This window comes from Nuphar pumila, chromosome 13 (genome assembly GCF_984573655.1).
Source record: "Nuphar pumila chromosome 13, dmNupPumi1.hap1.1, whole genome shotgun sequence".
Taxonomy (NCBI): Eukaryota; Viridiplantae; Streptophyta; class Magnoliopsida; order Nymphaeales; family Nymphaeaceae; genus Nuphar; species Nuphar pumila.
The window spans coordinates 1,415,396-1,439,176 of record NC_143261.1 but is presented as its reverse complement, the minus strand read 5'-3'; the positions used below and the strand labels follow the sequence as shown (position 1 = coordinate 1,439,176).

The 23,781-nt window shown below is 41.6% G+C and overlaps 1 protein-coding gene across 1 annotated transcript; it reads left to right on the top strand.

Annotated features, from left to right (window-relative positions):
* Window positions 1–6,121: 6,121 nt before the first annotated feature.
* Window positions 6,122–12,481, top strand: LOC149817454 (E3 ubiquitin-protein ligase WAV3-like). The gene is made up of 2 exons (XM_089985392.1): window positions 6,122–6,707; window positions 10,377–12,481. Exons 1-2 carry the CDS (start codon window positions 6,480–6,482, stop codon window positions 12,348–12,350), a joined length of 2,202 nt encoding a protein of 733 aa, XP_089841518.1. The 5' UTR covers window positions 6,122–6,479; the 3' UTR covers window positions 12,351–12,481.
* Window positions 12,482–23,781: the final 11,300 nt, after the last annotated feature.

Here is a 23,781-nt window from a genome sequence, read left to right as displayed (position 1 = left end):
AAAAATCAGATATTTAACAATCAATTATATTACTTTTGATCAAAAACATGTTTTTAAGAGTTTTGTAAAATATTGGTTTGATATCATTGAATTTTAAAATTTACTAGATGAATTTAGCAAGTTAAAAATCTTAATTTTTAACCAAGAAGCATTTTGGTTATTTTAATCAAAACTACTATTTAAAATATTTAATCTATATTTTATAATAACCAGATTTGGTGAGATGAAGATGTTGGTGTATGCAATATTCTCTGCTCAGCAGTTAATATTTATTGGTGGTTCACCATATCTTTCTGAATTTTTGGAAATTTTATATTTTTAGAGCTTTTAATATTTTTGACTGCACACCAAGTGTTCGATGCATCGTTGCTTGAGTGGCTTTTACGGATTTTAAAACCCCTCAGTCTTTTGGATTTCAACTTATTGTTCTTCACATTATTAAAGTAAGTTTCTTTAACTTAACTTGTAGAGAACATGTTCACGCACTAATTGCGTAAGCATGATGTTGTTGTGTTAAATATTTTACCGAATTGCAAATATAAGTTATGTGCACACACTGCACGTAGTTGTGAATATCTAGGATTGCTATGGTTGCCTATATGTTTAACTAATTTGAGTGCAGGATATACTAAAAATGTGATACTTACACTAAGTATTAAAAAAATTGTAAGTCAATCTGCATTAAATGCAATGCAATGCAATGTGAAATGCAAACGATATGCAAATAAGTTAAATGTCTGTGGTAAGTATGTAGTGCAAATGCATCACCCAATAAATTTATTTTTATTTCATTCAACACTTTCATGCTCACACACACCAAATAGTTTTGGATATCTAGGGTTGTTGTGATTGTAATTCGGAGATGATGTTGAGCATGATTTGAATGTATGGTAATAAAAGTAATTTTCTTGTCGTAGTTTCGAAATCATGCTCATCACCATTTTAGATAGTGGAATATGAATTGTGATTGTTGGAGGTACATGTTTGAGCATGCATTTATATAAATGAATATTGCATAAATTGATGTATTTAGCATAATCATATTGAATGCTAGTGTGAAATAATAATTGTGTAATCATGCATTAAAGCATGAACAATAAAATCATGTTCATAATAGAATTATGCAAATACTGTTATGCATGGATTGATACATCTTGTGCTCTCATGAATGAACCATAATTTGTGTTAATGCTATATATATATACATATATATATATATATATATATATATATATATATATATATATATATATATATATATATGACACACATTATGCATGAAATGTTTGTTTTGCATATTGATTCATGTGATGAAACAATGCATATATGACTTGAATCCTATGTGCATAACTCGAACTACATAGGAGTTACATATGTTGATGTTTAGTTATTTTGTATTATGAAATATGCATGTTCACGTATGCATGCATAGAACTCATATTTTATTTATGCATGCTTCAAGGTTCAATTTACGAAATATAATGTTTCTTGTGACTATGATATGATGTGTAGGATAATATGCTTATGTATGATATGGTTTAAATGTCACGTGATATGAAATTATGAATGCATGCAATAAATGTTTAAGTTCAATAAAGAAGTATGGTTCATGGAACCTTATTGGTTAAATGTGTAATTTTATGATTTAAGTGTTATATGAAATAATGTATGATGTGATGTATATTGATTGTATACATGTTTGTGCCCGTATTGGTGGCTGTCGACCCTGAGAGTGATCAATTGTATTGATGCATGTATCACAATAGTTTTCATTAGATATGATATGCGTTGAGCAACTGTTTCCAAAGGATTCTCTATGAGGGTGTACATGACCAGATCAGATAATCTGGCTAGAGCGGTAAGTCTTTTTGAGGAAGTGCATTGTTCAAGAGCGGGTAGCCCGCGAAGACGGTATATATGAGTAAGAAAGTGCATTATCCAAGACCAGGTAGACCATTCATGTAGGACGATAACTCCTTGTAAGGTTGTACATTTTCTAGACCAAGTGATTCGGCATGGATCTTATGAATATTTATGTGATTAAATGAAATGTTATAATGAATTTTGATAATCTTCTGAGTTGATTGAGATAGCCAGTTATGAATGTATAGATTTGACTTTTCTGTTGTAACATAATTATATATTGAACTCAGATGTGAGAATCAGATCCTTATTGATTTTAGATCTTGATATGAAGTTATGATTATGACGCTTATGTTAACATATAGGTGAATGACACATCACACCTACAAATGACTAGTTTTGACTTATTAGGTGAATGATACATCACAACTACATAGTTTTATTATAAATGATTACATTATGATTGTCTGAGTGAATATATCACACCTATGTATCATTATTGATGTGTATCATGAATATCTAACTAAATTACTTAGAAGGTATGTGCGTGTATTTCACGCTGAAATGATTAAATGTGATTTGACTTATTGTTTATAAGAATTATGAATGCATATGAAAATGATGGAATAACTTGAATGTCTTAGAGGCATACATATATTTATGTGATGACTTGTATGACTTGAATGCATATAGATTATGCTTTATTATGTGAGTTAAGGTTGAATAGAATATTAAGTGATGAAATACTTTTAAATGTTTTATTTTTTAATGCTTGAAATGAATGACTCATAGGACGTTGTTCCCTTGTCTATCACCTGACGATTGATGAATAATATATCATGTCTTTACCTTTAAATGCTTGATATATATTTTTTAAGTTTGAGTTTGGTCTCCAAATTTCAATATTTGAACAATAATTAAGGTTAAAATTTTGGAGGCATTACACATAGTTGCTTATATTTGGATCAAAATACACATGGATCCAACCAGTTATTGTAATTGTTACCCATGTGAATCTCATACCATTGTTGCCATGGTGGTGTTATCAAGAAAAAGTATGGGCTGGGCTGACTCTATTCGGGCAAGCCAGGCCTGCCATTGATGGGGTGCAAGCCATATATTTGAACATGCATTTAGGTACTCAAAAACCAAACTAGCCATGGACACACAAACAATCCAAAAGCTTCCTGTTCTTTTACAAGAACCATATCACAGGACTACTCAAGCCCAGTTTGTTTTCGACTTAGCTGGGTCTATGCTTAGTCTAGATCAGGTTGGGTTTCTAAAATATGAGGTGAGCCACAGAAGAGCTACGGGCAGTCCAACTTGGTAATCAACTTATGCAAATTGAATCCTTGATTCGTTAAAAAAATTACATTACGCTACTCCTATGCATGAAAATTGAAAGAAAAAGAAAAAATATGAGAAAATTATATAAAATTCAAAAAAATAGCAAGTTTTATCATCTGACCCTTGTCTTCCTTCCTAGATAAGAAGTATTTATAGAAAAATAAAACCCTAATCTTATTTTTTTATCTTTAATAGATTCAACATTTGAATACAAAGATTCAAAATCTAAAAATAGATCCAAATGAATCTTTATGGACTCGGGTCTTGTGCTTTACTCATGCATCATCAACCCTGTGAAAATATCCATTTTTTAAGAAAGGAAATAGCCCTATGAATAAATATTGTGATTGGTCCAACAAGTAGGGATGCACGAGAGCCAATCTTGGAATGTGCATGCTCAACTCGGCCAAGTGAACTGATGTACAACCTCAGCTCTAGTTCGCCTCAAGCCAAGCTTGAGTCACTCAATGTTTTGATTTCAACGGACCGAGCTTGATCAAGAGAAACAAAAAGGAAGTGGTGGTTAGACAAGAGAGAACAGGAAAAGGGGAGAGAGAGAAGGGGGTGGGGAGAGTGGAGGAGGGATCGAGAATGAGTGGGGCAGGACGGGTTCGAAGTACATCCGAGCCAAGTTTTATCGAGCCTACCGAGCCTTATCAAGCTCGATAAGTCGATCATGCTCGACTGGTTTGCTCAGTCCAAGCCTAAGAGCTTGTACAAGCTCGGTTCATTTACGGCCCGAGCTGAGCATGAGCCAAGCCCGTTGTGCATACCTACCAACAAGCAACGTTCTGGTTCTGAACTCATTCCAGTTCAGTGCAGGTCCAACCCGTTACGAGGGACTCCGATCCAAATAAAAATCCGATAAATAGCAACAAATGGGGGCTGTGGATCCAGACAAGGCTGTTGAAGAGAGAGAGAGAGAGAGAGAGAGAGAGAGAGGGGTGGGGGCCCACATCCCATCATCAGGGGGGCCACTACACTACAATTTACAAGTCAGAATGAATAATGAGACCACTTTAACTCTTTTTGCGGGAACCCTAAAAGCGTCTTTTAAATACGGATAAGCTTTCAAATCATGGAGATTTGACTAATCCCTATTCCTAACGGCGGCAGCAGAAAGAAAGGCTCACACCGTTAGCATCATTAAACTACGTGGACAATACAACAACAATAACAACGCTCGTGTTTGGTTGAATGGTGACCATGGACTTCTTTTTTAACCATGTCACAGTGAATATCCATTGCTTAATTTGAGAGAGAAAGATAGATGGACGTTTGGATTGGTGACGTTTGAGCTTGGATGGTGATAGCGTGCTTCAGATTTCACTCATTCAATTTTGCGTACCTTGTAGACTAGTATTGAACTTGAACCCTCCCTTGTTTTTTGCGGCACGCAACCCATGCCTATTCTTCCTTCTTTTCTTTGCCTTTCCTTTTTTTTTTTTCTCTCTCCGTCTCGTAACTCCAACCCTTGAGTCGTCCGGCGGTACTACCGATACGGGTCACTGCCTTCTTTTGTCAACTGCTGATCTCGATTCTTGCACCCCCTTAAAGCAGTATAAAACAAAAAGAGTAACCTACTCTATTGCCCTTCCCCTCCTCTCACGGTTTCTGGTTGGCTCAAAACGCGACCGAGTTCCTGACTTTTTGAGCTTGCTACTTCTCGTAAGACGTTAACCATCCAGTAAAATCATGATATTCCGTCTCTAGCACAAACGCGGCCTGGGTCCACCAACATCAGCAAAACCATGGGAGTTCGTAAACTTGGTAATACCCGCAACTTAAAAAAAAGAAAATCACGATGCACCTCGTTTGAGCTTAGTCTTTCCTGGTCAAAAGGGTTTCTTCAACGATTGGATTCATTTTCAATTGGCGTTCGCGAATTCCAAGCCCACTACCGCTGAGGTTCCCAGTTGGGAAACCCGTCAGTCGACCCGACCTGGTCAAAGAGTTTCCTCAAACGATTAGACTAGTGGCTTTTCACGAATTCCAAGCCCACTAACGTTGAGATTCAGATTCCGAGTCCGATTCGGATACCCGTCTAGAAAGGTGCGGCTCGGGTTGCGGAAGGGGGGGGGATCGATTGGTGAGAATATGATTCCCAGGGAAAGCTCAAGCGCTTCTCGGCTTTCGTGCGAGACGACAAACAAGGGTCGTGGCCCACAAATCCCACGAAAACCAGAGTCATTTATGAGCTTTGACCTTGCATTAGCTCCAAAGAGTTTTTCTTTTGCCACCTCTCTCTCTCTCTCTCTCTCTCTCTCATAATGGCATACTTTGTTTGAAATTTCACAAACGACACAAGTTTCCTAAAATTCTTAATGCTGTCAATGCTGCAAATCGAAATTGTTCACAGCAGTCTTGATTTAATTTTTTTTCAGAAAGCGGTGGAAATTCTATAATAAAATTTTGACATTACGGTTATATCATAAAAAAAACAACAACCCTTGATACTGATATATTCCAGGTTTAATAGAGATCTTTCAGTGAAAGTATATAATCCATTAAAAACCATTATGACAAAAGGCAACCTCAGTAGTTAACTATTTTTAATTTCATAGCTATCACAGTAAGAAGCAAGTGCAAAAATCAACCCACAAAGCATGAAGTGAGAGGTGAGTATCTAAAAGAAATGCCTAGAGGCATCAAGCTTATGCAATTTTAAGGAGTTTCTCTTACCTATGTGTTATTTTACGTGAATTAATTCAAAGCCAATCCACGTTGCAAGTGAATAACAAAGGCAACACTTTGCGTGTCATTGTTAATTTGCACAAAAAGAGAGGTATGTAACTGAAAATACATGGAAAGGTGGGGATGATCTGAAATTATGTGTAAAGTGGGTCTGTTTATGGAAATTTCTTTTTGAAATAAAATTATTTTTGGCAAAGGGAGATTTCCCTGTGATATTGATATCCCTAATTTTCCCTTGCGGCGGTGGCTGCAGCGAACGAGAAAGGTCAAAGCGAGAGCTTTTCCTGTTTCAATGCCCGCCGACGATGAGGAAGATCGCAACACGACGAGCCGACCTCTCTCCTTTGACCCTCTCCTTCTTTCTCTTTCTCTGACCCAATCCTTCGTTCGTACTCTCGCATCTGAAACGAAACCCTAGCGAGAAGATCTCTCTCTCTTTAAAACACTCATTCCTTAGCATCTCTTTAAAACGCTCATTCCTTCGCATCTCTCTATTACTCTTTTCTTCTGTCTTTACCTCTTCCTCTCCCGTCTTCCTCTTTTCTTGTTTGTCTCTGATTTGCTCTTCAACAATGGAGAGTCAATGGCGGAAGGCGAAGACGGCCCTGAGCAACCACCTCTGCCTCTACGTCCCGAGAACCCCAGAGGACTCACCGTCGCCGTCGTCGGCTGTGGAGTCCGTCCTGACCGGCCGGAGCACTGGCTCCCGAGCGGCAGCGGAGCCGGATATCAGGCCGTCCACGCCGACGCCGTCGTCGTCCGGCCTGAGTCTGTCGAAGTCCGGCAGCAGATCTTCGAAGGTGCGTTTCTTTTGTTGGGGTTCTTTCTCGTGGATTTTGGTCGGTGTTCGGATCTACGGGTTTTTTTTTTCTGCATTATTCTCTTCTGCTCCGAGAAGAGTGCTTTCGTTTAGACGGTTCATGTGGTTCTTGTTTTTTCTTTTAACTTTCACCTGATTTCGCGCGTTCTTTTTCTTTTCTTCAAGTTTTTTTTTTGGTGAAATTTTGGGAATATTTGTTTTTCTTTCCAAAAATTTCCAGCGATTTATTTTCTCGTTTCTGTTCCTTAGATATGTTGGTCGAAAAAGTATTTTGCTTGTAGTGAGTCCTCTTGACGGGACGAATGAAACGTTTGCTTCATTTGGGGCATTTTCGTCGTTCTTAATTCATGTGATTCTTTTCTTGACTGTATCTGCTAGACGTGATGCGCTTCGCTCTTTGCATAGATTTTCCTTTTTTTAATTATTTAAATTTGGTTCATTGCTTCAGCACCATTTTGTGCATTTTCTTGTGGAATATCATTATCCAAATTGAAGTTTATAAAAAATTTTGAGCCCCTTTTATTGCTGTTGCTAATTCGTAAAGAGTTGCGATCCGAACCCTTCATGAGTTCAGCCAAAATAAAAGAGAAGAAAAGAAAAGGGTCATTCTCCGAATTTTTTCAAGAGTGACGTAGGAATCTCTGTCTCTTTATGGACGTTTTTGCTGTTTCCGATTCTGGGTTGCTTCATTGTGACAGATCTAACAGAATGTGGGTGCGCTTTCAGTTTAGACAGATTTTTTATCCTAAATTTAGGGTTGATCAAAATTATTGTGACCATCGGTTGCTATATTTTTCTTTACTGTGGTGTATTGCACCTTTTTTCTCCTAAAGGCAAACGTCCTTTGTCTCGTTGCGAAAGAGGCAAACTGCAGTCAAATTTAGAATACCTTTGAACGGTGGACGCATATGCTTTTTTTTTCTTTAACATAGTTTGAGTTTTGACTTGGGGCTATAGGAAAGGGTTCGCAAATGCCTTGTTTTTAGGACAGGAATGACCCTTAGGTGGGATGTGCGGTTGCAGAGGGATTTGGGTTTTGACTCTTCTGTCCTGTTCGTTGCAAACACCTGAGAATGGAAATTCTTGGAGTGCCATGCACGTTGTTGGGGAGAACATGGATGCTTTTTCTAAGCGTGTCATTTCTTTTCTGCGATTGGTCATCAACTTTTTTGATGTCCTTAATGCCTTTTATCAGAGATTCAAGTTCCCGATTGTTTCCTGCAGTATTGTATTTGACTAACTGTTGATATAAAATGTGGTAGGCGTACTTCTCTGTTCTCTTTTGTGGGAAATCAGTAAAAAGAACCACTAACTTGGAAAGTGCTTCTGATTATAACTGTAAATCATTATGCTGCCATAAATCATTTATCTCATTCAATTATGATTTTTGTGCAGTGCATATATCTGATATTATTGGTGTTGATATCTGGAATCTTTAATATTTCAGTTTTTTTTTTGCAGAGTAATGGTTGTCGAGATGGCATTTTTATTATATTCTATAAACTAGTAAACCATCCCGGTCATACATTTCTTTCCTTAACAAAGAGTGCTAAATATTCCATTGATTCCAGTCATGCATACAATTTCTGTTATTAGCAATGTTGTCAGTATCGGTGCCTATCTGCCTGTATTGGCCGATATGTATTGCATGGGCAGAAAATCTAAATGCTTCATCACTGAATCGGCTATTTTTTTAATAAATGTAAAAAAATACTTAAAATTATTTTTTATATTATTTTAATGGCTTTAACATGTGTCACGTTCTGATTGACACGGAATATTTTTAAATTATTTTTTGGCCTATTCAGAACGATTCACTTGAGTACCGATATCGGCCGATTCACCTGAATTGTTGGCCAAATGATACAGGGCTGATACCGATACTGACAACATTGGTTATTAGATTTTTGGCATGTGTAACATGTAGGAATTCAATGTTTATTGATTATCTGTTGGTAAAGTTGTCCGAATCGGTTGCTCACTGTAATGATAACAGAATGGTATGTCCTCTTGTCAATTGGCTCAAGTTGGGGATATCGAGTTCAAACTCGTTGTTGTACATCAAAATTAATATCCATCCGTTGAAACTGTAGCACTGTCCTCTTTGTTTCATCTATTTATTTTGAGATCAACGCTGAAACATAGGTTGCCTGTTTTTTTTTTGTTTCTAAGTTCAGTTTCCATTTTTCCAAGGATACTGGAAAGTTGTATTACTATTTCTCAACACCTCGATCTGTAGTTTTTATTTTATCCAAAAATGCACCTTAAAGGTAACAACTTGAATCAAATTGCTGAGGATATCCATTTAACCCAAGTAGCTTGTGGCAACTTGCTTTATTATCACGTAGGATAATAAAACTAAGTATACCTATCTATGTACATGATTGGTGTGGGTCAACTGCAGAAATTTGATACCATATCCTTAGGTTTGTGCAGATAGCTCAACAATCAAGGTAGTTGCTAGAGGCTCCAGACTGACTTTGGCTTTGTCTTCTCTGTGTCTGGAAGCTGTTTCATCATTTTAATGCTTGCTCATGATGCATGCCTTAAGTTGTTTGAGGTGTAATATAACATGAAACCTTGTAGATGGACAATTTTAGGATGATCAACTTCTGGCGTGCATGATCTTGATTACGAATTTTAGAGCATACTTTTATCTTTTCCTGAATTAGTTACTCTTTTGTATTCATATTTATGGCTTTTGTTACCTGTAGTTGTTAAGATGTAGTTCTAGGTTGAAGATGGAAGCCATATGTCGCTGTTGTCTTTTTTTATTTCATTGGTCATTTTGGACACATGCACACACGCACACACGCACACGCAGTAGGGCTGGGTAACAAGCCGATCAGCTCGTGGTTTGGCTCGCCTTGAACGTGTGACTCAGCTCCAATTCGAGCTTGGCTCGTCATAAAAAGTGCAACAAGGCAGGCTTGACTCGTCGTAAAAAGTTCAACAATATATAAATTTATAATTTAAGTGCAACATGTCATAAAAAGCAGCTTTGTACAGCTGGTTAGTCTATATGAGGCATGTAACAGAGAGGCTTCCCATTCGAATCCCATTGTCCTCAGCATTAACTATATGTATTTTTCTATGTAAGCCAGCTCGTGACTTGGCTCACTTGACTTGAGCTTGGCTCGTCTACCTACGAACACAAGCCGAGCTCGAGCTGTGTTTGAACAAGGTGGGCTTGGCTCGGGTGGTTTACCAGCTCTAATGCTCATACAAGCACACATGGGGGAAGAAGGGGTGAGGGGGATCTGATTTGGCATATCCAATGGTATTCTGGAAGTGTGATATGATTTCCTTGGTCCAACTTTCAAGGAACATCTCCATTAGCCCTAAGATCTTCTAGGAGATGTGACCTTTCAATCCTAAGACTTTTCCATCCTGCCTTGTTCTGAACCATGTACAGGTCATATCACCATAGATTTTTCTTTATTTTTTTAATCTCACTCTCCTATGGGCCTGCAGACATCCTCATTTGTTGGAGAGCCAAATTCTTTCTTGGATTGGGGTTTTCTTGGCCAGTCTCTTTTCCCCTTTTCTTCCCATGTTTGCCATCTTTCTTTTTTTGCTGATTGACATTTTGCTTATTTGTGCCTAGGTTCTGACTTTATTAGTCATTTATTTGTTGTTGACAATGCAGAGGTTCTGTGCTATTTGCCTTGGCACTATGAAACCTGGCCATGGTCATGCCCTCTTCACTGCAGAATGTTCACATGTCTTCCATTTCCACTGCATTGCTTCAAACGTGAAACATGGAAATCAAGTATGCCCAGTTTGCCGCTCAAAGTGGAAAGAGATCCCATTTCAGGGTCCTGCTGCAGATGTTGTTCATGGAAGATCGAGGATCAACCCTCTGGATTGGCCTCAGGAGGATGGCTTGGTGACCATTTTGCGCAGCATGCCACCTCCTCGTCCGCCTTTATATTCTGGACGACCCTATAATCCTGTGCTTCATACATCCGAGCCAAATGCATTCAACGATGATGAACCTTTGGATTCCTCACTCTCTGAATTGCTGGGAAGAGATCAATCAGAAAGCTCAGAAGGCCTTACTAAAACAGTGAAAATGGAAACATACACAGAGTTGCCAGCTGTTTCAGCTTCAAGTAGTTGTGACAGCTTCACTGTACTAATCCATCTGAAAGCACCTTCGGCAAGCTCAAGACAAAGCCAAAGAAATCATCGGTCAGTCTTCCAATCTCGCCATGACCGAGCACCTGTTGATATTGTTACAGTGCTTGACGTGAGTGGCAGCATGGCTGGGACCAAGCTTGCCCTGCTCAAGCGTGCAATGGGTTTTGTCATTCAAAATCTTGGGCCATCTGATCGCCTCTCAGTTGTGGCTTTTTCCTCCACTGCTCGTCGGCTCTTTCACCTCCGCCGGATGACTGATTCCGGCCGCCAGCAAGCCTTGCAAGCAGTAAATTCTCTGGTCTCCAGTGGGGGTACTAACATTGCTGAAGGGCTGAGGAAAGGTGCCAAGGTTTTAGACGATCGGAGGGAGAAGAATCCAGTATGCAGCATTATTCTTTTGTCTGATGGGCAGGACACTTACAATGTTGCTGCTGGAGGGAGCCAAAACCGTCAGGTGCAAGCTCTTGACTATCAAGCTTTGCTGCCATTTTCAGTTAGACGGAGTTCACAACAGGGGCAGGCTCAGATACCTGTTCACACGTTTGGGTTTGGTGCAGACCATGATGCTGCCTCGATGCACTCAATATCCGAGACTTCTGGTGGCACATTCTCCTTCATTGAGGCTGAGAGCGTGATTCAAGAAGCATTTGCACAATGCATAGGTGGTCTCCTCAGTGTGGTGGTTCAGGAGTTGCAGGTGCAGTTCAAGTGCATGAGCCCTGGTGTGAATATCAATTCAATTCATGCTGGTAGTTATGCCAGTAGTGTTTTAGATGAGGGACAGAAGGGGCTTGTGGATGTAGGTGACTTGTATGCTGAAGAAGAAAGGGATTTTCTGGTTGATGTTCAGATTCCAGCATGCAGCATGGCAATCCACATGTGCAGCGAGTTTGTGGTTCTCAAGGTTGGATGTGTTTATAAGGACCCTGTTCTGCAAGAACCTGTTAATGTGGATGCCAATGAGGTTGTAATTCAGCGTCCAGGAACTGTAAGCTCCCAGCAGAGAATTGTATGCATGGAGGTGGACAGGCAGAAGAACCGATTAAAGGCGGCTGCAGCAATTGCGGAGGCTCGGGCATTGGCAGAGCAGGGTGATCTTGCTGGTGCAGTGGATTTGCTTGGCAATCAACGGAAGGCATTATCAGAGTCTGTTGCTTTTGGGGCTGGAGATCGGCTGTCTATGGCACTTGATGCGGAGCTTAAGGAGATGCAGGAGAGAATGGCTAGTCGGCAAGTGTACGAGGCATCTGGACGGGCGTATGTCCTCTCAGGTTTGAGTTCACATTCTTGGCAGAGGGCAACAACGCGCGGTGACTCGACCGACAGCACAAGCATCGTTCATGGGTATCAGACTTCTTCAATGGTTGACATGATAATGCGCTCCCATACTGCATTCACTTCGTGTGATGGACAGAACCGCCCAATCCGACCACCAATAAAGCCTTCCCGATCCTTCAATGGACCGTTGCGGCCCCGGTAAATTTAAGTTTATTCAGTTAAAATTAAGGAATTCCCAATTTATTTTTTTGGCGTTGCCATGCATCATGCTCAACTGTTTTCCATGCGTTTGTAAATGAATAAGAGGTGAAAGGTGAAAGCCTTTGGTCTGAAGGCCTAATTTTGGGATGTACATACGAAGGAGGATTGGTATCTTTGGGGGGTGAAAAAAAAAGAGGTTGGGGAAGGGGATCAACTTGTGACTTCGTGGGGATATAATTAATGGGATAGTGCAGCTTGTAATTTCGTGGGATATAAGTATTGGGGTGTGCATTCTTCTAATCACTATATAATACGATTTCTCTTCTTGATTTTGAAGAAAAAAGGAGGTGCTTCCTTTGCCTCTGTCTATCCTTTAACGGGTTAATTTTTTTGCATGTGGGTCTCTGTTTTTCTTCGTCCTTGTACATATGTATTGAAAGTTTCCTAGTCATTGGAGCTGGCTGTTTTCAACTCCTTTGTGGTAAAAACTGGATATTCAGATCATGCATTACACGTTAAAAATAGGTAAACCGCCTACATGTAAGCTTCATATTTTTCCTTTTTTTTTTATTTTTCCTCAAAGATTTAAAATCTTGTCACAATTATATTATGCTTCAAGGTGCCTCAATCTTAGCCGGATTCACCATCCAAATGTCTTTGAACTTTTTGAAACCTGGGGAGCAAAGGGCTTGATGTTTCCGATGCTTAGGGTGCAACCTATCGTATCTGTTACAGCAACAAAGCTTCCTTTATTAGTCTAGTATTATGAGCGTTTTGGCTTGAGTTCTATTGAGAGCTATGCTGATTGCTAAAGGCTACTATCTTAATTAGAGTTTTTTGATGGGATGCCACAGTCACGTTTGGTGGGTTCAAACATTATATTTCTTCTGTTACAGAGGGGGAGCTGCCAACGGATCAGACCCAGTGGGTTTAGACTTGGATCCTACTTTGATGCATTGTTTCTGAGTTTGGGTCAATGTGTGATTGGACCTGGTTTTTCGATAGCAGTATCCAGATTCAGCAAAATCTTTATTGTTAAAATTCTGGATCTGAATCCAATTAGTAAGTCTAGGGTGTGTTCTATAAACTTCTAACCCAGGTCTAGGTCTGCCTACTACTCTGATCTGCTGGTTCTAACCTGATAAGCTAATTGGACTTTAGCTCAATGTTAGACTTGAAGCGTACGCCTTAAAGCGTTTCCCAGCCCAAAACGCAGGCTTGAGAGTTACGCGCATGGGTTCCCAGAGTGATGCGTGCGCTTTAAACCATGAAGCGTACGCCTCAACCTTTAGGCGCAGCTCAAAGCGAGGCTTGCGCTTCTTGCTCATGGCCAAATGATGAGTCAAAAAAACCCCTCATTTGGCTAACATCAAACATACAAAATATAAAATTGGACATGTAGCATCTTTTGTCTTATAGACAGCCCGTCGACCTCGTCTCTTCGTTTTTTTTTTTTTTTTTTGAAGGTAAAGCTAGGTTAGGCAGACCCCCACCTGTTAAACAACATACCATTGGGTTCCCAACACATGGTGACGTGCACTAACAGTTCCTACCAAACAAGCGGAGCACCCGTTGGTTTTCTCTTCTCTTCTTTGCTGAGACTGAGACTGCAAGTTTTATAAGTTCACATCGACTGTTGGTATCAGAAACAAGTAGGGATGGCAGTGGATCGGGGCGGGGGACAAGGTCTCCACCCCCACCCCGTTTCAAAATCCGAACCTTCATCTCTGTCTCCCGGGGATGGATTTCAACCTCCACCTTGCCTCCATCCCCGGTCTAAACGGGGGCGAGACGGGGCCCAGTTTCTCCTTAGTCTATAGTCATCCCTTAAAGGATTGGGGATGGGATGTGGATGTGGCGGGGTGGGGAAAAGCTTAAGTCCATCCCCTCCTTCATCCCCGCACGGGGATAGATTTTAACCTTCATCCCAGCCTCCATCCCCGTTTTATGCCCTTCATCCCCGGTCCAAACGGGGTGAGGCGGGGTAGAGCCCCGTTGTCCTCAGTTCCACTGCCATCCCTAGAAACAAGGATGTTCATGATAGAGACAATTTTCATATAGAAATTGGTCAATGTGACAAATTAGAAAGTAGGAACCAGTGTTGTGAGAGGCTTACGTCTCAGTACCTGAAGCTTACGCCTCAGAGGTGAAGCGCAAGCTCAAGGTACTGAGGCACTGTATGAGGCCTTTGCAGGCTTGAAGCGCACGCCTCACATCAAGGCACGCTTCGCTTCTAAGGCGTGCGCTTCATGTACAACCCACGAAAATAAAAAACACAGGGGGGGGAGGGTTTCTTTTAAACCTTCATTCTCCCCCCCCCCCTTCCTTTTTCGTGCCTCCCCCAAACCTCTTTAAAAATCGCAGAGGGGAGGGATAGCTTTCTCAGAATCTCAGCCTGCACCTCCCTCCTCCTCGTCTCTCGCTCCCAGCACCAATGACCTCGCGTTTGACGCCTCTCAGGGGAGCCGATGCCGCCTCCTTCCACGTGTTTCGATCAACACCGTCGATGACCTCGAAGGTACGCACCCTCTCTACCTCTGTCCTTTTATTCTCCTTCTCCCCCTTTTCTTTTATGTTCATCGGGAGGCCGACAGGGGGCCGGCAGCCCCCTGCTGCGCCTCTCCTCTCTCTGCATACGTTAGGGGAGCGGCAGGAGGTCAGCGACCCCCTGCCGCACCTTCCACCTCTCTCTCCCTTTCTGTTTTTAGCAGGCATGGGCTTGCCCCCTGCAGCTTTTGGAATCTTGGCAGGAGAGGGGAAGGAAAGGTACCTAGAGAAGCGTTAGCAAAAAAGATAATGACACCAACTTCAGCATCGCAAAGAATGGAGAGTTCTTGGGCTTTCTTGAACAACCCTCTCCTCTTCTTTGAGAAGGTCACTTGTCTCGCTGTGATGTTGTCGATCTTCTTTATCTGGATCTTCTCCCGTGCCATTTCAGGAACCACACAAACCCTGAAAATAGAGAAAGCAAACCACCACTCTAGAGAATAATAAACTGGCTATCGATGATACCAATACCACCAACAAAAGCCGTATCTCTTTTCTGAGTTGATTTGAGATTTCTTATTCATTCTCGATATTTATTAGCAGTGATGTTGTACCTCTTTTTTCTTTTCTATAGTTTTTCTTTTCTAGTTTTTTCTTTTCGTTATTTTTTTTAAAAGAGAGGAAGATAAGTGTAAATCAGTAGAGAGAGAGGGAGATTTCTATTGTGATGTAGACTGTCCCGTCTGTATTTTCTTCCTTGCTGGCTTGGCAGGAAATGATATAATTACCGACGTACTAGCATTAATGCAACTACTTATCTCTCTTTTTTTTACAAAACTTTCTTACGATTTCAATTCCTATTATCTTAGATCACATACTTTGTTTAAAATATGTATTGATAAATAAACATATTAAATAAAATAAAAAATAAAAAAACATGAGAAGAGAAGCTTTTGAATTTTTTTTCCTTTACCTTTTTCTAGCATTGATCAAGATAATCTTGTCTGTTATGAACATAGAGGAAACCAAATCCATCTAATGACTTGAGAGATATGGGTACACATGAAATGGAAGCTACCCATATAAATTTTTTATTAATATTATTATTTTATTATTTTGATCATGAAGCTTACGCTTTAACGCCTCGAGGCTTACGCCTCGCTTCATAACATGCTCAACGTCTCGCTTCGCGTCATCGCATTTAACAACCTTGGTAGGAACCATATGGTTTTTTAGTATGACGGTTGTGACCACAAACTCAACCATGACTCCAAACGTGACTAGGTTCATGAAATTTCCAAGTTTCTGCAAATACAATTGGATTTCATGAACTTGGTTACATATTATAATGTCACGCCCACTGCCCACATTTCATAAAATTTACCTATATATGTGATTGCATGACTCTGTTTTACATGAATTTATTGTTATTTTTTAAAATTCTTATTTGATTAAAAAACTGAATGTTTTCTTCTCTCTCTCTCTCTCTCTCTCTCTCTCTCTCTCTCTCTCTATCTCTCTCTCTCTGAAAAAAAAAAGTCTGAATGTTTACCAAACAACGGATTTTGTCTGCAGTGCTTTAACAATGACTTGTCATCAGCCCATTTGTTGGATTTGTCTCAAGTGTCCCTTTATTATTTTTTCTGTCATCAAATGTTTATTTTTCTTATTTGTTTTTAAATTATTTTGATTTTTTCAATTATTTTTAAACTATTTAATCATAATACTTGCGCTTCAACACCACAATACCTTCGCTTCACTTAATCAATGTTGTAACGCTTCACCTCATCCCGACGCATCTAACAACATTGCTTTACCTTAGTAGCTCCACAAGGGTAAGCCCGAACCTGTTCACAGGCCTATACAGAGGCATAAGCTCTCATCAAGAGTCCAGGCCTACCCTGACCCTACCTGATACTGACGTCACAATATTAGGGTCTGGACCAGCCACATGAGATCCGAATAGTTTATGGACTTGTCTGTTTGCAGGTTTGTAAGCCAGAGCTGAGCCCAAGCTGAGGTTGATTAAGATCCAAAATTCACATGCAAAATATAGAAAGGATGAAGATTTTACTGGGTTTAGTCCTGCCACCATCAAAGCTGTGCTTCAATTTTCTTGACATTTTCTTTCCTTTTTGGTTATGTGACTGTTATCAATCATTTAGTATTGGTACGAAACTCGTATCCGAAACAATTGACAGAAGTATCAAATGTTTAAGAAGCTTGCCTAGAGATCCAAACAGATCGGATTAGGATCAGCTAAATTTATAGAAAAGTCGGATCTGGATCGGGTTGGACAGCCAAAATTCATTAAAGTTCCATATTGGATACGTTCTGTTTGCATCCCTAAACTCGCCCCCAATTGAGAAACGCGTACCATCTTACATCTTACATAAAACATGTTTCTATTACATCATAAACGAGTATCAAATTTGCTTCTATTAGCATTTTTGCAAACAAACAACAATTTCATTTTATAAATATACTATTTTATTAAGATTTTTAATTATTATAAATTATAACAAATTATCATAAATAATGGTTGATTTAACTATTCTAAATTGTAGAATTTTAATAAAAATATATGGAGGAAAAAATATGAGTACGAGCCGAACCATAAGCGGTCTGTCTTATTTCCTACTTTTAAATGAGGTATTGCCTATGTTCCCTTGAGACTTACATTGTATAGTTGCGCTTAGAGTCTGATTTGCTTTTGTTGAGTCTGATGTAAGCTGCCCGGTTCAGGTGAATCAATACCCCGAAGGGGCAGCCCGTATACTTGAACTGTAATAGCCTGCGAGCAAAATTGTGAATGAAGTAAATGCGTTGAACTTTCTTTTGTTCACCCTCGTTGTGATTGCTTCTTGTGATTGCAATTTCTTTTCCTCAATTCTCTCTTGCACTTTGATTACAAGCTTCCGCAACCAGCAAGCGAGCTGACAAGTAGGCTTGCGGCGGTGAGGAGGGACTGTCGCGTCGCGCTGGCCCATTGAAGAAAATAGGCCTGTGACAAGTGGTATCAGAGCCCGTTCTCATGCCAGAGAAGGGATTCTGGAGTCGGTATCGACAGACACGCCGACAGACTATGATTTGTGAGCAAGACATTGTGGCGCCTTATCAAAACTTGCACAACACCAAAGGAAAGGCAGTTGCTGAAGCTGAGGAGATCGATTCACCTCAGGGCTAAGAAGAGTTGGCTGCAACTGTTAACAAGCTGGTGGAAGAGGTGACTTCGCATGAGGAAGCGATTTCGCGCACACGTGAATCATTCAATGGACTGAATAATGTAGTTGCAAGCTTGCAAGAGCATGTAACCTTATTAATGAGGCAGGTCACTTCGTTGATGACTACAATGGCTGACTTGCAGACTGAGGTAGAGGAGCTTTAGTTGAAGAACTGTACGTTGCAGCGGACAGTGACCCTAAATGGAAGAAATGGTGAGAGGCCATCAAGGATTGATGTGCCAAGACCCGCAAAACTCAATTGTTTTGGTAATAGCAAGGCCATTGAGAACTTCTTGTTCCAAGTAGAAGACTACTTGGATATCCAGAATGTGACATTTGAAGATCTAAGGATTAAGGCTGCAGCGACCTTACTTGATGGAGACACTATCGCTTGGTGGAGGAGGAAGCACAATGACATGGAGAGGGGTCAATGTGTAATAGACACCTTTGATGACTTCAAAATGGAGTTGCGCAACTACTTCATGCCAAGAAATGCACAGAGACAGGTATACCGGATGGTTCGTGAGCTCAAACACTCTGGTTCGTTGCAAGACTATGTCAGAACGTTCCAGAAGCTTATGCTGGATATACCTAACATGCTAGAAGACGACATGCTCAGCTGGTTCATTGTGGGACTTCAGCCATGAGCACAGTTTGAAGTGGAAAGGAGCAACCCCCGTATTTTGGAAGATGCATATGTGGCGACCGAACGCTTAGTTGACACTCAGCGTAAGCCTTTCACCCCATCAACCAAAGTCAGGAAGAAGCCTGATCACGGAGGCAAGAAGGATGAGCAGCGCAATGATAAAGGTGAGGCATCGACACGCCATCAATCCGAAAAGAGACAAAACTTCACAAATCATAACAACAACAACAAGGGTGTGGTTGTGGCATGCTGGTTCTGTGGTGATAGACATATCGCCAGGCAGTGCCCAAAGTGCCTCGTAAAGGACGACAGGCAAGCCAATGCTGCACAGGAAAAATGCAGCGATACTGAATGCAGTGACACTAAAGCGATACAACCAAGGATGGGAGCCATGCGATCGATTAACGCGGCTAGAAGTTGTGCAGCTAAGAACATGCAGATCAGTAAGGTACTTATGTACTTGGAAGTCATTATGAATAAAAAGTCTACTTCAACAATGATAGACTCCGGGGCCACACACAACTTTGTCTCGCGGGAAGAGGCAGAACGGTCAGGCTTGAAGCCTGGGCCAAAGCAGAGGACCATCAAGACGGTAAACTCTAAGGCCAAACCCATCCTTAGTGAAGCAAGAGACGTGGCTATTCAAGTGGGGAGTTGGGTCGGCAAAGCTAACTTCTCTGTGGTGCCCCTGGACGATTTCAAGATGATTTTGGGTATAGAGTTTCTGCGAAGCCAGAATGTTATGATGCTGCCAAAATTTAACACGTTGACGATCATGGGGTCAGACATGTCCCACACATTGCAGTGCCTTACGCAGAAAGGCAAGTCTTCAGTGTTATCGGCAATGCAGCTGAAGAAGGATGTCAAGCATGAAGAGCAGACATTCTTAGTGGCAGTGCGCGCAAAAGAAGGAAAGGTAGAAGCAGCAATGTTGTCGACCCTAGCCCCACTATTGGAGGAGTTTCGGGGGGTGATGCCTCCAAAATTGCCAAAGCGTCTTTCGCCAAGACATGAGGTCGACCACAAGATTGAGTTGACCCTGGGAGCGAAGCCTCCCACAATGGTTCCATACCGTATGAGGCCAGTTGAACTGAAAGAGCTGCACAGGCAGCTAGACGAGATGTTGGACGCAGGCATTGTTCGTCCATCAAAAGCCCCATTTGGTGCCCTAGTCCTTTTTCAGACGAAACATGATTGCTCTAAACAGTTATGTGTGGACTATCGTGCTTTGAAAAAGGTCACGGTAAAAGACAAGTACCCATTGCCATTGATAGCAGACTTGTTCGATCAGCTAGGCAGTGCCCGTATCTTTTCCAAGCTAGATCTACGATCAGGTTACTGGTAGGTGAGGATTGCTGAAGGTGATGAGCCGAAGACAACTTGCGTCACCCGCTATGGTGCTTACGAATTCTTAGTAATGCCATTCGGGCTGACAAATGCTCCAGCCACGTTCACGACTTTAATGAACCAGATCTTCTACCCTTACTTAGACAAGTTTGTGGTAGTGTACCTGGATGATATCGTGGTTTACAGCAGCAACATGGAGGAACATGTCGGGCACTTGCGAACAATGTTTCAGGTGATGAAGGAGAATGACCTATGTGTCAAACGAGAGAAGTGTCTCTTCAGGCAGGAGGAGATTAGCTTCCTTGGTCACGTTGTGGGGCGTGGTGTGCTGTGTATGCATGGGCAGAAGATAAGGGCCATCCAGGAATGGGTTTCGCCAAGCAAAATGCTAGAATTGCAGTCATTCCTCGGTTTGACAAACTATTATCGACATTTCATCGAAGGCTATTCCCTCATTGATGTGCCCTTCACAGATTTGTTAAAGAAGAATCAGGTATGGCTCTGGACAGGAGCGTACCAAGATGCCTTCGATGGCTTAAAGAAAGCCTTGGTGAGAGAGCCAGTGCTGCGACTGCCTGATCATTTGAGACCCTTTGAAGTCCACACGGATGCCTCAGACTTTGCCATTGGCGGAGTTATTATGCAAGATGATCATCAAATCGCATATGAGAGTCGAAAGCTGAAAGATGCAGAAAGGCGTTACACAGTGCATGAACGTGAGATGATCGTCATTGTGTATTGCCTCAGGACCTGGCAGCACTACCTCTTGGGTGTTGAGTTCGTCGTCAAGACAGACAATGTGACCACGAGCTATTTTCAGACGCAAAAGAAGTTGATGCCTAAACAAGCTCGATAGCAGATCTTTTTGGCTGAGTTTGACTTTGCCTTGGAGTACAAGGTTGAAAAGACCAATGTTGTGGCGGATGCTCTGAGCCGTAGGGCTGAACTGACAGTTGCGCGCGCGGAGCCTTCTGAAGTGTACTTGGAGGGTGCATTGCTGAGCCGCATTCGTGAAGGTACGCAGAAGAATCCGACTGCACAACACCTTGTTTCTCTGGCGCAGGCAGGGAAGACTCAGCGATTTTGGCTACAGGATGACCTCCTCGTAACAAAAGGGGGGCGCATCTTCGTGTCGCAATGGGGAAGCCTTCATCGAGAACTACTTAAGGAGTGCCATGATACATTATGGGCCGACCATCCTGGTCAGGAGCGGAGCTTAGCACTCCTTGAGCACGGCTACTATTGGCCGTAGATGAGAGACGACGTTGAGGGGTATGTGCAGACATGCCTCATCTGCGAGCAAGATAAGGGGACACATCAGAAGGCTGTCAGTCTCCTTGAGCCTCTACCAATTCCAGAACGTCCTTGGGATAGCATCTCCGTGGACTTTATTGTTAGTCTACCAAAGGTAGAGGGCCTTAGTTCTATTTTGGTTGTAGTAGATCATTTCTCAAAGTATGTCACATTCATCCCATCTTCCAAGGAGTGCCCTGTAGAGAAGACTGCAGAGTTGTTCGTAAAGCATGTGGTGAAGCACTGGGGCATACCAAAGAGCATTGTGAGTGATCGCGATGCTCGCTTCACGAGCAAGTTCTGGTGTGAAATATTTCGGCTACTTGGCTTTGATTTGCTATTTTTAACAAATTTTCATCCACAGACAGATGGACAGACAGAGCACATTAACGGGATACTCGAGCAGTACCTTAGGCACTTTGTTAGTGCCAATCAGAAAAATTGGGTGAAGCTCCTTGATGTAGCACAATTTTGTTACAATCTGCAGAAGAGCAAGTCTTCAGGCCACAACTCGTTTGAGATAGCCACGGGGCAGCAGCTACTAACCCCGCACACTCTTGCCTCACAAGAAAAGGGAAGGTCATCCTTCGCCTATCAGTTTGTTCGTGACTGGTATGAGCAGAATGAGTTGGTGAATGCATTCTTACACAAGGCGGCAAAGAGAATGAAGAAGTGGGCAGACAAGCATCATCGGCCCGCGGGGTTTCAAGTTGGGGACCAAGTGTTGGTGAAACTATATCCTGGTCGCACATGCATCTTCCGCGGGCGGCACCGCGGACTACTCAGAAAGTATGAGGGACCCTTCACCATCACAAAGAAGGTGAACAAGTTGGGATATAAGCTGGAGTTTCCCCCAAACTTCAAGGTACACCCGGTGTTTCACGTGTGCAACCTCAAGCAGTTTCATCTAGATGATGGAGACCCAAAACGCAGTGTGCCACAACACACTCCCATCATGCAGAGGGCCTTGACAGCACAACGGGCCGAGAAGCACCTCAGTCAGATCCTTCGCCACAAGGTCAACTACTTGGGGGCAAGCGAAGAAATACTTGGTGCAGTGGGAGGAAACAACAGAACCAACGTGGGAGCATGCATTTCGAATGAACAACCGTTACTCGGCTAAAGTCAGAGCTTACCACGAAACAGATGGCGCTGAGGACAGTGCATGATTTGAAGGGGGAAACATGTTCTCTTGCGACTTACATTGTATAGTTGTGCTTAGAGTCTGTTTTGCTTTTGTTGAGTCTGATGTAAGTTGCCCGGTTCAGGTGAATCAATACTTTGAAGGGGCAGCTCGTATACTTGAACTGTAATAGCCTGCGGGCAAAATTGTGAATGAAGTAAATGCATTGAGCTTTCTTTTGTTCATCTTCGTTGTGATTGCTTCTTGTGATTGTAATTTCTCTTCCTCAATTCTCTCTGGCTCTCTTGCACTCTGATTACAAGCTTTCGCAACCGGCAAACGAGTTGACAAGTAGGCTTGCGGCGGTGAGGAAGGACCGTCACGCCGCGCTGGCCCATTGAAGAAAATAAGCCCATGACAACCCCTTTGTACCGAGAATTGTCTAGGAAAATTCTTTTATAAAAAAAAATTTTTTTTTGAAAGGAAAGCTGGGATTCAGCAGACCCCTACCAGTTATACTACTATATCATTGGATTTTGAACCTGTAACGTCCCAACACAAGGTGGCGTGTACTAGCTGCTCCAACCAGACAAGCGGAGCCTCTGTGTTCTTTTATTAAAAAACTTATGGAGGAAAAATACTAGGAAAACTTTTACATGTTTGGAAATTTTAAAAATATGAAAAATATAAAAATCCAAAAAATGAGAAGAGTACTCGTTATTCTCTTAATAATATCGTGCTAAATCATGATATTTTGATAGCAGTACCAATATCGTCCAGCTAATAATCGGAATTGGTTTGGGCCATACACTAGAACGAAAGAGATCCCAAAGCCATTTACATGTAAAATCATGACTGATTGAGGTAAAACCATAATGCGGTCCAAATCTGGAAAGAGACTTCCTGAGTCTGATTTTGGTTTTTATCCAATTAGATTAGGAAAAATCCGATATCAAGAACAACTCCAAAGTGTTTGCAAGACCTGGTGAGGTCCAATTTTGTCCAGACCCAGAATCGGATACGTCCATGTGTTCCCTAACTCCCACCTGAATGAGGGAATAGATATAAGGTCATAGGGACGTGCATGGGTCCCATCCGGTTCAGATGTAGGCATTACTGAATCCAACATGTCATATCTGGCTTAATCAGATAAGGAGTCAGATTTGGAAGCCATTACCGAATCCAAATCGGATGAACTATATAACCTAGGGCTCTCAACGGGTCGGGTCAGGGTTCACCTGGACCCACCCATATAACTAATAACTCGGTCGAGTTCGTTCAAGTTTTGTCGGGTCACAAAAAATAGAATCCC